The 15549-nt window shown below is 58.4% G+C and overlaps 1 protein-coding gene across 1 annotated transcript in view; it reads left to right on the top strand.

The window, feature by feature from the left end:
- The window catches only part of CABIN1 (calcineurin binding protein 1), a 69756-nt gene that overhangs the window by 11549 nt on the left and 42658 nt on the right, over positions 1-15549 (top strand). The window contains 11 exon segments of the mRNA XM_006768780.2: positions 289-479; positions 1274-1426; positions 2160-2354; positions 5696-5938; positions 6656-6812; positions 8234-8349; positions 10727-10888; positions 11717-11923; positions 12049-12194; positions 13790-14051; positions 14726-14986. Coding sequence (XP_006768843.2) covers positions 289-479; positions 1274-1426; positions 2160-2354; positions 5696-5938; positions 6656-6812; positions 8234-8349; positions 10727-10888; positions 11717-11923; positions 12049-12194; positions 13790-14051; positions 14726-14986 — 2093 coding nt within the window.

Below are 15549 nucleotides of genomic sequence, written 5' to 3'. Positions count from 1 at the left end.
GCCATGGAATTCAGGCTGCAGTGGGCACATTTCTGGAGTTGGCTTGTCAGGCCTGCAAGGATCCTGCAAGGATCCAGGGTCTCAGCCGAAATGTGTTAGCAGCAGCTGACCACCAGAGGGAGCCACCTACCCGCTTTTCTCTTCCTTGGGATGGAAGGAAGTGAGATCACGTGACAATTGATGTGTCCCAGTAATTTCTCCAGCAGATGAGGGCCGAGGGAGAGCTCTGGGAGCAGAGGGCGCCTGGACTGCACATGAAGTTGACTTGTCCTGTCTGACTGTTTTCAGTGTCTCCTCGGCACTGCCCTGCGGCTGGTGTGGCGAATGGCAGGTTTGGGCCCGATTTCCCGGGAACCCACTTCCTGGGCGACCTCCTGCAAATGTCCTTTGCCTCGTCTCAGCGGGACCTGTTTGAGGACGGCTGGCTGGAGTTTGTGGTCCGCGTGTATTGGCTGAAGGCTCGGTTCCTGGCACTGCAGGTTGGTTCTGTGATCGGCCGCGTGGGGAGCTTGCCTGGCACCAGAGGGATGGAAGAGACTGGGTGCCTCCTTGAGGATGTGCGTGTGCACGTGTGTGGCGCCTGCCTGGGCTCAGCTTGAGGAAGTGGGACCTGGCGGGATGTTCAGCTTCTCGGGAACCCCAGCATCGCTCCCGGCTAAAGCACAGCAGGGGCTGCCAGGGGCCTGTGCCCGGAACAGCCCTCACTCAAGATGCCTCGGCATCTGGACCCTTTGCTGACATCCTCCCGAGAAGGCCTGAGCGAGGGCGCTTTCTAGAGGGAGCCCATTCGCTCGCTCGTGTGACTTCTCGGAAGGCTGCAGTGGAGCCTGGTGTGGAGGGCCCGCGGGCGGGCTGCTCCCCGACCCCTTTGCACATGGTGGTGCCTGGTGCACTGTGGTAGCGCGAGCAGCAGAGTGCACAGTCGGTTCTGGAATTAGGGCAGGCCTAGCTTTTACTCCTGGCGCTGCCTTTTATCGTCATGCTTTTTGAACAAGATCCTCAGCTTCCTCGAGTGTCTTAAGTGCCCTTACCTGTAATATGAGGTTAATGTTACCTCCCCTTAGAGTTGTGATGTGAATTCATTTCTCTATTTGTCCGTCTGTCCATCCCACAAGTACTCACTGAGCCCCACTGTGCATCAGGTCCCTTCCCAGGGTCTGGCAGTGATCGGATGGAACAGCCCTCACTGTGCTGGTCAGGGAGGTGAGGCCCCTGGCATAGCAGCACAAGTTCTCTTCATCCTCTGTCCCCTGACGGCTCTTCCTTTGACCAGGGGGACATGGAGCAGGCGCTGGAGAACTATGACATCTGCACAGAGATGCTCCAGAGCTCCGCTGCCCTCCAGGCAGAGGCCGGGGCCGAGCAAGGCGACGTCGTCATCCGGCTCCCCAACCTCCACAACGACTCCGTCGTTTCCCTGGAGGAGGTGCGTGGGCGTTTTCTTCCCGGTGTTTCCTAACGGTGCAGAGCTGTGTGAGGGCAAGGCCAAGTGCAGTGCCCCTGCTGGCCTCCCAGTGAGGTAATGGGGCTTGTGGGTAATGGGGCTTGTGACCTTTGGCCCAGGGCTCCATGAGTCTTGGCAGCTGATGCCCAGGGCTCCACGAGCCTGGTTTGCTGAACTGACTATGAGGTGCCTACTCTTCTGGAAGACACTTTTCTGAGCTGCTCTGGTTCTGGGGAGTTTTTTGTTGTTGTTTTCTTATGTTTGTTTTTTAAAGAATTGAACACCTTGACTTTAATAGAAATATTTCTTGTTTTGTTTTGTTAGGCCTCACCTGAGGATATTTTTTCCATCGAGAGAGAGTGGAAGGGAGGGAGTGGGGGTAGAGAGAAAGGGAAACATCGATGCGAGAGAGGCACATCGATTGGTTGCTCCCTGCATGTGCCCCACCTAGGGCCAGGGAGTAAACTCACAGCCCAGGTTCGTGCCCTTGACTGGGAATCGAACCCTTGACCCTTTGGTGTGCGGGCGGACACTCTAACCACTGAGTACACACACCAGCCAGGGCTTAATAGAAATATCTTTAGTGAAGTATTTGCCTAATGCAAATGCTGGTATGTTCAGGGAGTCGGGTTTTGGGTCTGGCAAATGCAGACACTGCTGGTTCAGGGAGCAGGTGAGGGGTTCGTCATCCGCTCGGAATTCCGGTTCCTTCCAGATCGATAAGAACCTGAAGTCGCTGGAGCGGTGCCAGTCCCTGGAGGAGATCCAGCGGCTATACGAGGCCGGCGACTTCGAGGCCGTCGTGCGGCTGCTCCGCCCCACCCTGTGCCCCAGCGGGTGTGACCGGGCCAAACACCTGGAGTTCGTGACATCCATCCCCGAGAGGCCGGCGCAGCTGCTGCTGCTGCAGGTGCGCCTGCCTGGCCCCGCCCCTCGCGCCTTCTGCGCCTGGTGTGGGTTTATTCCCTGCGGCTTTGAGGTGGCCCTTGAGAACCGACAAAAATGGGAGTAAAAACCACTCACTCGGCAGCCGGGAGGATGCCAGGCGGCAGGTATGGGAGGAAGTGGGAACGTAGGAGCGCAGGTCCTAGGGTTCGTGTACGTGGCTCAGTGTGAGCTCAAACTTGGCTCTGAACTTTGCCCGGCAGAGGAAGAAGCATAGTCAGGACGTTAGCCATCCGTCCAACTGCTGGAGCCCATGTGCACTCGTGGCTTCCTTCGCACCTCTGCTCCTCAGGACGTAAACCCGCTGAGAGCTCGCGGGTACCAGGGTCTGGAGGCGCTGGAATTTACCAGCCCCTGTGCCCCAGCCCCTCTCCCAGCTCAGGCTGGGGGTGATGGTGTCCTTACCTCAGACGGCTGTTGTGGGATTCTAAGAATCAGCATGTGTGGGCACCGTGCCTGGCTTGTGGCAGGTGCCATGTGGGTGCCAGCTGTCGTCATTGCCAACATCCTCAGGAAGCACTGCGCCGGCCGCGGAGGCTGCCGGGGAAGATGGTAGAAGCGCTGTGCTTATGGCACGGGTGGCCCCGTGTCCTGTCCTGTCCTGTCCCTTACGGTTCTCACACTGACCACGTGGCAGGTACTGTCTTACTGGGTCCTTCCCCTTCGTTAGGAAAGACAGCCCAGCCTTCTCTCAGGATTCTTGCTCAGATTACATGAGACATTGTAGTTATTCACTTTCTTAACTGGGAAATCGTTAAAAGGTGCAACTGTGGGAGCAGAGGGAGAGGCCTGTCCCCCCTGGTCAGCGTGGGGAGGAGAGAGCTGGGCAGAGGGAGTCAGGCGGCCCAAGCGGAGGTCGAAGGATGAGATTCGTGCGACCTCAGTTACCGTGGCAGGTGGGGGAGGAGTCCAGCGTGGCTGTGTGGGAGGGACAGCGGGGTACTGGGGGCCACTGGGTGGGGAGGAAGGGAGAGGCCAGTCCTCTCTGCCTCTGGGAAAAGGCCCCAGTGGCTCAGGTGCCGTCTTGCTCGGTGGTCTAGGGCTCCTGGTGTGGCAGATGCCCTGTCGGTGGGGGAACTGCTGTTGGGCAGGCGCTGAGCAGCACCGTGGGCTGGAAGGCCTGGGCCAAGTACAGGGAAGCTCCTGCCCTTTGCAAATAAGTGAATCCTGGGTTTTGCTCCATTTTCTATTGGTGGGGGTGGTGGGGCGTTCTTATTGATTTGGAGTGCTTTTTACATATTAAAGACACTAATTTTTTTCTCATCAAATGTTGCAAATATTTTCCCCAGTTTGATGTTTGCTTTTTAATTGTAGCTTGTGTGTTTTTTTGACATACAGAAATTTTGAATTATGTTGTCAGATCTTTTGATGTTGTCAGATGCTTGTGATTTTGTTCATTATGCTTAGACAGCCTTTCTAAGAGTGAAAACATATTCACCCACTCATTCCACACACACGGATCGCGCTCACAGTGTGCCTGGCCGGACGGCAGAGGAGCCGCCCCATCGCACCGATGTTCTCCAAGGGGGGGGGACGGGGTGCAGCCGACACACAGAAAGGCCGTTGGCTTTGTTCCTTCCAGCCCTGTGGCTGGGTCATGTTTTGCATTTAGGTGACTTCCTCTAGCTGTAGAGGGTGGGCGTCTGCCATGGAACCCTCCCCTCCCGCCTTTTCAAGTCTTCAAGATGGTTGTGTAGCTCTCTGAGTGCTGAGCGGAGCTTTCGTCCTGAGTGTCTGGGGCGGCTGCTCTGTGCAGGGCCTTTTAGGTGGTCGTTCTGTTTTCTGGCAGCACGTTTCTGGCTACAGGAGCCCTGCTGCTTTGTGCATGTTTGGAATCGAGCCACTTCCCCGAATCCCGTTATTCCTGCCGGCGGTAATTGGCCTCCTCATCTGTTGGCAGTTACTCTTCTGCCTTTTAGCTCTCCCTGGTCTTGAGCACCGGGATGAGGTCACACCGAGTGCTGCTGGCAGGTCTTGTCTTGGCCTTGACTTTCACGGCAACTCTGGCCGCAGTTACAGGGTCAGTGGTCTTCCTCCTGCCAGAGGAGAGCCCTGCCCGGCATGTGTGGCATTTGGTCAGGAGGGTCAGCTCGGGCACCCTCGCGCCCCAGTGGCCGCTGCTGGGGGGCTCGCTTTCCCTAAAGAACACACGCCATGTGTCCCTGGCAATGAGGGCTCTTCAGTCCGGGGTGCACATACCAAAGGCAGTTCGGGACGTCTCTGCGCCCACACCTGTCTGTGTCACCTCAGCGTGTGGCAGCTGCACGTGCCGAGCTGGCAGGAGGCACAGGAGCCACTGCGGGGCCTCAGCTGTGCCGAGTCAGAGCCCGGGGGGCGCCAGGCAGCAGGTGCTTCCGGAGGCGCTGACAGGCTGCAGCCAGATCTGGGACTCCACCGCCCGCCCAGTAATGAGAGAGGCTGGGAGGGGCAACGGGGTTGTTCTAGAGCAGCGGTTCTCAACCTTCCTGATGCCACAACCCTTTCATACAGCTCCTCATGTTGTGGTGACCCCCAACCATAAAATTATTGTCGTTGCTACTTCATAACTGTAATGTTGCTACTGTTATGAATCGTCATGTAAATATCTGATATGCAGGATGTATTTAGGCAACACTGTGAAAGGGTCGTTCGGCCCCCAAAGGGGTCACGACCCACAGGTTGAGAACCGCTGCCCTAGAGCAAAAGGAAAGGAGGCTTGGCAAAAAGCAGTGGCTCCCACAGAGGAGGTTTTAAAACAACGGCGTGCAGTGTGCGCGCTGAGAGCTGCTTCCCGTCGGGACACTGCTGAGTGCGTGCGGACATCAGCGCACCTCGCGCTCACGGCACCTCTGCGGGCGGGGGGGTGCCTGGGGCTCAGGGTTCAGTGCCCTGCTCCACCTGGCACTGGCTTCAGAGCTGCCTGGCCAGTGCCCTCCTCCTGAGCAGTCAGTCCCTCCCTGGCAGTTCCTCCCCTTCTGAGACCCTCCAGAGCCATGGCGCTGGATGAGCACGTGCTGGGCGGCCTGGGGCACAGTCAGAGCTGGCAGAGGTGGTGGAGTCAGCCTGGTTTTGGCTGCTCCCTGGCTCTGTAATGGGAAACTGAGGCAGCGAGGTTAAGCACCTTTCTGCCAGCTTCCTGGCTGGTGGCCTGCCATGCCGTGGTGGCACCCAGGCCCCAGCCCACAGGCCCTTGCAGATGCCCCGCGGCTATAGTGCTTCCCTTTCCCTTGGACGGCCCCTCGTCTTCGTCACCATCCACCTGCCCTCCGTGCTCAGGCCAGCTGGGTGAGCATGCCAGCCTCCCCCAGCGCCCCTTCCTGTGCGTAGGACTCCCTGCTCCGGCGGAAGGACCACCGGCAGTGCTTTGAGTGCTCCGACGTGGCTCTGCACGAGGCGGTCCAGCAGATGGTGAATGCCAGCGAGGCTGCAGCCAAGGAGGAGTGGGTGGCCACCGTGACCCAGCTGCTGCTGGGCATCGAGCAGGCGCTCTCGGCGGACAGCAGCGGCAGCATCCTGAGGGACGCGTCCGCGGCCACCGGCCTCACCCGGCTCACCAACAACCTGATCCAGGTGACGCCAGCTCCTCCTGTGCTGCCCGCGCAGCAGGGGGGCTGTCCCATGTCCCCTGCCAGTCCAGCCACCGCCCTGCCAGGAGGCCCCTTTCTGACACGGAAATACGAATGTGCTTCTCCCTCACTTCACCCTTCACACTCCCTCCAGGTGCCTGCCCCAGAGCACACTGGGCCACCAGCCTCTCTCTCCACCTTCTCGTTGGCTTTCGTGGCCGCCTCTGGGCCCTCGGCCTGCTGCCTGTCCTCTGTCCCCGCTCCTGCTCTCTCTGGGGATCAGGCGCACCACAGCCACTCACCTGGAAACCTTCCGTCAAGGGCTCTCTGTCCCCACCCCTCCCCTGCGACACCACTACAGCCCTCAGCTGTTTCCATTGCAGCAGCCATGCTGACCCATTGCTCTCGGGTGGCTTGTGTCTGGCTCTCTTCCCCCTGAGCTGTCAGCTCCTCTGTGCCCTGCTCACCTCTGTCACCCTCGTGTGTGGCACAGGGCCCAGCACACAGTAGAAGCTGCACGTGGCACGAGAGGCTGGTCAGAGCTGGCTCCTCTGGAGCCGGGCGTGGCTCTGCCGTCGGGCTCTGTGACCCTGTCTGATGACCTGATGGGGCACCGCTGCACCAGTGTTTCCTCAGCCAAACAGCCCCTTGTGCCCCGAGGACGCATCCTGGGTCGGGGACCTGGCCCTGCTGTGACATTGCTGTCCCCCCGCATCCTCAGATCATTGACTGCAGCATGGCTGTGCAGGAGGAGCCCAAGGAGCCCCACGTCTCCTCGGTGCTGCCTTGGATCATCCTGCATCGCATCATCTGGCAGGAAGAGGATGCCTTCCGCTCCCTGTGCCAGCAGCAGCAGCTCCAGAGCTCAGCGGATGAAGGTGGGGCAGTGGGTCTGGGGGTGGCCTTGGCCGTGTGGCCCTGCCTCTGGCCTCTGCCCAGGGCCCTGCAGTCCTCCCAGGCGCTGCGAGTGGCGAGGGACATCGTTGACAGGATTTCTGTGGCACCTGGATGGAGGCAGAGGCTCCCTTGGGACCTAGCTCACTGCAGAGGGGTCGGGGTCGTGGCGTGTGGAGTGCTGCGTGTCTGCTGCAGTGGCGGGAGGTGCAGAGGACCCGACAGCGGGGCGAGGGCTTATGGAGGTGCCGTCACTGCTCTGAGGCCTCAGACCTGCTAACCTCTGTGATGCCCACACGAGCGCTGTGAGGTGGGCAGGCGTGTGCCAGCCCTTGCACTTAAACCACTTGCACTGGACCACACCTCCTGGGTGTGAGCCAGTGAGGCCGGGGCATGTGGACAGCTGGAGGCGGCGTGGTTCCAACTCCCAGCTGTCACTTCTTGCGGTGGCACGTCGTGTAAACTCTCAGCTCTGTTCCCTGTCTCCCTGCTGGGAGCAATGGTACCTGTCCCAGGGGCTATTCTGAGAGCAAAAGCCATCACGTGCCACGGCAACTCAGTGCAGACCCACGGAGCGATGTACTAGCATCTGGAGTGGTCGTCATAAGTGAGAGCCCAGCCCGGCCGGCGGGACTCAGTGGTTGCGCACTGACCTATGATCCGGGAAGTCACGGTTCGATTCCTGGTCCGGGCACATGCCGGGGTTGCAGGCTCGATCCCTAATAGGGGGCGTGCAGGAGGCAGCCAATCAATGATTCTCATCATTGACATTTCTATCTCTCTCTCCCTCTCCTTTTCTCTCTGAAATCAATAAAATATATATATTTTAAAAGAATAAAGATTCTTTTAGATTTCTAAACTGAAAAAGTTAATCTTTATGGGACAAAAAGAATGAGCCTCATTTCCGCTTTCTTCTAACCCTAGTCCTCTTTAAAAATGTTAGTTACGAGTCCGCTAATGGGTTGTGGCCACAGCTTCAAATACACTGAGAAGGACCCAGTAGTGGCTCCGGTGGTGGACACTTCCCTGGAACTTGGTGGTTTTTTCCTTCTGTGAGAATCAGGTAGACCCAAGTGTCAGAAGTCTCCATTTCAGAAATGGTGCGTTTGTAACTGTTATGAATTCCTCCCTTTCAAAAGGCTTCCTGTACCCACAGGTAGGTGCTCCTGGTGATGCTCCCCACATGTCTGCTCTGTGGGTGAGGCGTTTCTCCTGTGCACTCTGCAGGATTTGCATTGCTTAGGAAAGCCAGTCAAGTCACTACTTGTTTTAAAAGATGAAAAAGGAAAGAAAGGAAACTCTGTAGCTACCTTGGTAATGAAAGCAAAGCCCACCCAGGAGAGACTGCCTGCAGCTCCCTCCCGTGTCCCCGCGCTCACTCCCTGTGGCTCTGGTCTTTCCCCAGCGATGGCCGAGACATCCCTGCTCCCGTCCTCCCTCATGCTGCTCAACACAGCCCACGAGTACTTGGGCAGGAGGTCCTGGTGCTGCAATTCGGACGGGGCGCTGCTGCGGTTCTACGTAAGTGCTGCTGGGGCTTGCGTGGCCGCCCCTGCGGGGGCCTGCTGTGCTGCTGGGGCTTGTGGCACAGATGTGACTACTCAAAGTTTTCAGAAAGTCTGCACGTGGCGTCCTGGCACCTGAGCTCGGGGGCTCTGGACCTGGCCTTGAACTGTAGGTAGACTTAGATCCACTAGTTGTTACTGAGTCTGTTATGTGTGGGCACAGGGCCAAGCCTTTAGTAGTGATTTTAGAAGCAAATACTGCAGTCACCGCCTTCTGTTGAGTCCTGTTTGCCAAGCACCACTCCCGTGCCAGGTGGTAGTTGCTCAATGAGTAGCGATTGCACTCATTCAGTCAGTAAATGTGTATTTTGTGAGCGAAAATAGACGTCCTCTCCCTCGCCAGCGGTGGTTGATGGTTTACTGGGGAGGAGCAGCATCGTCCCCGTCCCCCAATCTCACTGTTGAATCAGAGGCCAAGCAGCACGTAGACAAGGTACAGAGCACGGAGGGGCGCCCAGCCCGGTAATGTCTGTTAGTAACTGGTGTAGGGGACCTAGCCACACCCACATTGACATATTAATAGTAACCAGCGCGGTTTTTGCAATACAGTCGCAGGTTGATTAGCCTGCTAGAGTCCCCATGGTCTGGGAAGCCTGTTTGCCATCCTCTGCTTTATGCCCTTCGGTGAGCATACCCTCCCAGCTGCCGCCTCCCTCCCGTCCTGACGCTCCCTCCTTCATGCCCTGTGCTTTCCTCTGGCTCTAATGAGCCATGGAAGTGACTTGTTATGTGTATTGTGTGTCTCTTCTCCATTCAAATGCAGCTTCCCTGAAGGTGGGGTTTCTATTTGGTTCACTCCTGGATCCAAGTACCTAGCACAGCACCCAGCCCACAGCACCGTAGGTGCGCAATAAATATGAGTGAACGAGACAAAGAATGTGCACAGAGCTCGTGTATGTGTTCAGCCCCTGCCGGGGGACCTGGACCTGGCCAGGAGACCCTTCCGGCTGGCTCAGGACCCCAGAGCTGGCAGTGTCTGAGGTGGGTCCAGCTGTAGCGGCCTGAGTGTCTGCCCCACCTGTGAGCTTCCAGAGCCTCTAGGTGCCCGCCCTGGGTCAGCTCCGGTTTTGGAAAAATGGTGCCAGGCTGAGTGTCCAATGCTGCCCAGAAGTCAGGGCCTCCCTCCTGCTGCCTCCTCTCCCCTTAGAGAGCGGACACTTCCACGGGCGCCTCCACGGCAGCCCCTGAGCCTGGTGCAGGGCCCAGGCCGGATCAGTCAGCCCCTCGCAGACGAGGCCCGCGGGAGTGGCGCTGAGGAAGGAGCAGGCAGGAGGGGTGAGGAGGGGAGGGTGCTCCTGGTTTTTCTTAGTCTGTGTCTGTTTTTGGTGGAGCATGAGTTTTAGCTGCCAGGATCTAAAAAAATTTTTTATTTGATTCTTGCTCTTTATTTATCTTCTCTTTTTCGGATTTACTAAGTTTTTTATAACTTATTGAGTTGAGTGATTATTTTACTGTTCACTCTTGTAATACATGCATTGAAGGTTATAATTTTCCCCCAAGTACATTTTTAGCTGCATACCATAGTTTTGACATTTGGTATTTGCTATCTTTATGTAATTGATTTCTAATTTTATTGGTTATGTTCAGAGGATGTCGTCTATATCATATCTAGTCTGCGGTATTTATTGAGGTTTTCTTTTTGTCGACTTTTGGTCAAAATCTCATGGATGTTTGAAAAGAATGTATGCTTGCTAGTAGTTGAGCATAACAGTAGCCATTGATTTGTTTAACTAACTGCCCTCCATTGGAATCTGAGCGTCTCTTTTTAATATATTTTTATTGATTTCAGAGTGGAAGGGAGAGGGAGATATAACATCAATGATGAGAGAGAGTCATTGACCGGCTGCCTCCTGCCTGCCCCTCCCTGGGGATCAAACCCACAACCGGGCATATGTCCTGACTGGGAATCGAACCGTGACCTCCTGGTTCATAGGTCAACCGACACTCAACCACTGAGTCATGCTGGTCGGGCAGAATCTGAGCTTCTTAAAAGCAGGGACTGTGTTGCACTGTGCCCAGCATAGGAAGGTGCTCAGTAACTATCTGAGGAATAAATGAATGGCTAAATAAATCAGGATTTCTCAGAGGGCGTGTAACGGCTCCTCTAGCGGCTGATAGAAGCCGACTGGGTGTGTGAGAGGAGGGCCGCTGCGAGGGCTGGGCCCAGAGCGGCTCCCGGGAGGGTGACAGGCCCTTACCAGAAAAGGGCCCGGGTAGACATGGCCTCCTCCTCCGGGTAACAGTTGACAGAGCGGTGTCACTGGGGCCTGCTGTGCCCGGAGGTGTGGGCCCCTCCTCAGGCATCTCTTCCCCCCGTACCCCTGTGACTGTAGGTCCGAGTGCTCCAGAAGGAACTTGCTGAATCCACCTCTGAGGACACACACCCCTACAAGGAGGAGCTGGAGACGGCCTTGGAGCAGTGCTTCTACTGCCTGTACAGCTTCCCCAGCAAGAAGAGCAAGGCCAGGTACCTGGAGGAGCACTCGGCCCCGCAGGTGAGGCGCCCCTGGGAGAGGGGACTCGGGGAGCGGGGGCCCAGCGCCCCGACGTGCAGCCTCGGAGGCCCAGGTTGGGTTGCAGCAGGAGGATGAGGCGCTCCGATGGCTCCGGCCTTGCAGGAGGGCGCTTCATAGTGCTGACTCATCATCCGAGAATGCAACATGGCGATTTAATAGATTTTCTTCCTTTTTAAAAACACATATTTTTATTTCAGAGAGGAAGGGAGAGGGGGGGAGAGAGAGAAACATCAGTGATGAGAGAGAACCATGGATTGGCTGCCTCCTGCATGCCCCACACCGGGGGTCGAGCCCGCAGCTCGGGCCTGTGCCCTGTCCGGGATGGAACTGTGACCTCCTGGTTCCTAGGTCCACGCTCAACCTCTGAGCCCCGCTGGTCGGGCAGGGACTTTCTTTAGCAATTTGGATGGTATGAATGATTTCTTAGAGGTTGTTCGTGTTTTGTGTTTTGGTGTTCAGAGCACTTTGGGGAGTACCATGCTCAGCGGTGCTGCCGTTATTCTCTGACCTTATGTGTGTCCCACCCTGGCCCAGAGCAAGCACTTGGCCAGTATTTGTCAACCAAGTGATTGATGGGGCGATTGAGGGGAGCAGAGGGCCAGGGGCCCACGGTCCCCACCCTCTGGCTTGGCCACATGAACTCACAAAGTGCAGGCTGAGTTTCCAGCATGTTCTTTATAAAGAACAGGCTGACGGGGTCACTGCTCTGCTCGTCAGACACGGGTTGGGAAGGACGTGGGCATTAGAAGAACGTGCCTGTGCCCTTTCCCTGACCTCACTGCGACCGGCCTTCTGTCTTCTTTCAAGGTGGACCTCATATGGGAAGATGCCCTCTTTATGTTTGAGTATTTTAAGCCCAAGACCCTTCCTGAATTTGACAGCTACAAGACCAGCACCGTTTCTGCCGACTTGGCTAACCTCCTGAAGAGAATCGCCACCATAGTGCCCCGCACAGAGCGGCCGGCCCTGAGCCTGGACAGAGTGTCCGCGTACATCGAGGGGACCTCGGCCGAGGTAGGAGCCGTGTCCCGTCACCTCCTTCAGCTGCGCTGACGTGCACGGTCCTGGGTGTGCAGCGTCACTGGCCACAGTGGCGTCCCTGGCTCTGCCTCCCTGACCCTTGCTCTCTCCCCTGCCAGGTCCCTTGCCTCCCAGAAGGGGCTGACCCCTCCCCTGCGGTGGTGAATGAGCTCTACTACCTGCTGGCTGACTACCATTTCAAGAACAAAGAGCAGTCCAAGGCGATCAGATTCTACATGCACGACATCTGCATCTGCCCTGACAGGTGAGCGGCTGGCGGCTGTGGCCAGTGGCCAGGCTGCTGGGCGGCCGTCGTGCCTGCAGCTCAGCAAGCTCTCCCTGCCCAGCGGGGAGGCCAGGGGAGGAGTGACGAGGTGGCTTAGACCACAGTTTCTGGGAAAGGCTCTCCATAGAAGGAAAAACAAGGGAGAAAGCCCCTCGGGAAGCCCGCTGGAGCGGGCACTGGGGTCAGAGGAGGCGGAGGTGCCCACCGCTCTGCCTGCAGGGAGGGATGTGCCCCCAGCCCCGTCCCGGGCGCCGCGTGCTGCCGCTTTCCCAGCTCTGCCTGGGAGGCTGGCTGGTGTGCTCTCTGCTTCTTATTGATGGGGGAGGGAGGAAGAGTGACACTGAAGCAGGAGTTCTCGTTCCTCGCTCTGCTGCAGTGCATTGTTGGCAGCAGCGATGGTCACGTCTTCCCTGGCGGGTGCCAGGAAGGGCTGGACTGAAGGACGCCCAGGGACGAGCCACCACGCCCCTCCTGGGCCTGGGCAGGGCCCCCAGGACACCCCGCTTCTCCGGCGCGGCTCTTGGTGGGCTGGGCCTGATAGCTGACACCCTCTGAGCAGCTGGAGTCCAGGCTGGAGGGAGGCCCAGTTGTGTCGTCGTGACCTTCATGCTGCTGAGGGACTGTCCTGTGCGAGGTGCCACCCCAGGCTCTCACCTCGCCACGGGAAGGCGGGTGTGACCCCTCACTTTCAGTCACGGAGGCGGCAGGCAGAGGAGGCGACTGCTCGCTGTTGCGCACGGTGAGCGCTCAGCCAGCCTGCATGTCGGCCTGCTCTACCACACCGGTCCACAGCGACCGGGGAGGACGGCCAAGGCCGCCGACACCCGGCTCCTGCTGGAGGAAACCACAGGCTGAGCCAAAGGGGGTCCGAGCCTTTCCCACAGGGATACGAGGCCGGAAAGCTGGCTTCTGCTTAGATCCCAGCCCTTCCCCCCGTGGCCGGGTAGATCCTGACAAGGGAAAAGGAGGCTCACCCGGCTCGGGGTGGCCACCAGGGCTGGCCCTCGTCACTTCCAGGAGGTCCCTGCAGATGCTGCTCTGGACACTGCAGACGCGGGGCAGCTCTAGAGGGAGCCTCGTTGTGACCTTGACCCAAGGTTTACCTCCCAGGTTTGGCCGCCATGAGAAAACATGCCCACTCAGTCACGCAAATCAGACTTCATGAGCTTAGCAGGGACCTCAGGACCAGCAGGCCAGTCACTACAGTTTAATAAAAAGCCACCAGCACGGGGGAAGGAGGCACGAGCTGGACGCACAATGGGCTCGTCTGCAGTCACCACTGTGACTGTCGTCACTGCCAGCAGCGCTGCGCCACGTCCTGGGCTGTCAGATAGTCCAGGAAGCCAGTTCGCCAGTTTTAAAGTCAGTGCCTCTCTGTGCAGCATTCAGAACATTCCAGCCCCAGTGTGGGGCGTGCAGGAGGCAGCCGATCCATGATTCTCTTTCATCATTAATGTTTCTCTCTTTCTCTCCCTCTCCCTTTCTCTGAAATCAATAAAAATATATTTAAAAAAAAAAAACAACAACAACAAAAGACAGCGGAGTGTTTACGGGTGCTTTTGTCATGACCACAGGTTTGACTCCTGGGCAGGCATGGCCCTGGCCCGGGCCAGTCGCATTCAGGACAAGCTGAATTCCAATGAGCTGAAGAGCGACTGGCCCATCTGGAAGCACGCCACGCCTGTCCTCAGCTGCTTCCGGCGGGCCCTGGAGATCGACAGCTCCAACCTGTCCCTGTGGATCGAGTACGGCACCATGTCCTACGCCCTGCATGCCTTCGCCTCGCGCCAGCTGAAGCAGTGGAGGGGCGACCTGCCCTTGGAGCTCGTGCAGCAGGTGAGGAGAGGCCCGGAGGCGCTGCTCCAACGCACAGGCTCCTGTCAGTGGAGCAGGGGTGGGGCCCTGTTAGAAGCGCCCCAAGTCCCGGGAAGCGGGTGGAGTGAGGGTGGGCAGCCCTGTTGGACCCCAGGGCTAGACATTCTCAGTGCCGTGGAGCTGGGAGCTGGTGCGCGTCTTCCCCAGCTCTGTGGCCCACCCTGGTGAGGGGGGAACAGGGCCTCCCTGCCTGCGGGGGCTCTTCTCAGAACAGCAGCTCAGGTGTCCCGGCCTCCTCGGGCCTCCTGTGATGATGGCGGCAGCCACGCAGCCCTGGCCCCTGCTGTCGCCCCCTCCCAGGCACGGCCTCACTGCACCACAGAGGTGGTGGTTGGGACCTATAGAAGGTGTCCTAGGACTTCAGAAACGCACAAACTGTTCGATATGATGCTGCAGGGGAGGCGGGAGGAAGGACGTGGCGTTGGCATGAGGCGTCCTGGGCGTCCGTCCAGCGCTGTAGCCTGACCTGAGGTGGGGTTCTGGGGAGTCGCAGGCCTCCGCAGTGTCCCCGCTGGGCAGTGGTGCTCGCACTCCTGTGTCTGTCTCAGGCCTGGTGAGAGGGTTACCCATGTGCAAACAAGGCAGCGGGGCTCCTACAGAACAGGCCTGAGCTGGTCGTGCCGGTCTCGTTGCAGATGGAGGGCCGGCGGGACAGCATGCTGGAGACCGCCAGGCACTGCTTCCTGTCGGCGGCGCGCTGCGAGGGGGACGGGGACGAGGAGGAGTGGCTCATCCACTACATGCTGGGCAAGGTGGCTGAGAAGCAGCAGCAGCCGCCCACCGTCTACCTGCTGCACTACCGGCAGGCCGGCCACTACCTGCACGAGGAGGCCGCCCGGTACCCCAAGAAGATCCACTACCACAACCCGCCTGAGCTGGCCATGGAGGCCCTGGAGGTGACGCTCTGCCAGCCCTGGGCGGGCCAGTCTCTCTCTCCCTGGGCATGGGGCACGCGGTCCCAGTGACTCCCTGCTACCCGATGGAAACCTCTGTGTTTAGCAGCTTTGCATGCAATTAAACAAAAGCAGCCTCTCCTCTCTCTTTCTAAGGGGTGCGCGCCGTCCTTGCTGGGAGAGTGAGCGATTTGTTCTAGAAGAGACTCGTTCCTCCTCCTTAGCGCACGCAGGTCCCGAGTCCCTGGCCGCTGGCACTAGCGCAGGCAGCACCCCCCTGCGGCTGGCAGGTGTCAGGGAGCTGTGCTCCGGTGCAGAGGAGACAGCCTCCCTCGGCAGGACTGAGCTGGGGAGCAGCCGGTGCTCTTAACCTCAGGTTTGAGGTCCCCCGCAGCCCCCCAAGAGCAGAGAGCACTTGTTTGCTGCTTGGCGTTGCGGTGTTTTCCGGACCATTTCACATGGTGCTCTTCCTGAGGCTCACACAGTCCTGTGAGGTGATTGTGGCCGTGACCAGCGCCTTCTGTAGGGAGGAGACAGGACATGGGTGTGGAAACCGATTGCTCGGC

Source organism: Myotis davidii, unplaced genomic scaffold (genome assembly GCF_000327345.1).
Source record: "Myotis davidii unplaced genomic scaffold, ASM32734v1 scaffold43, whole genome shotgun sequence".
Classification (NCBI taxonomy): domain Eukaryota; kingdom Metazoa; phylum Chordata; class Mammalia; order Chiroptera; family Vespertilionidae; genus Myotis; species Myotis davidii.
This window is presented reverse-complemented; position numbering and strand designations above follow the sequence as displayed.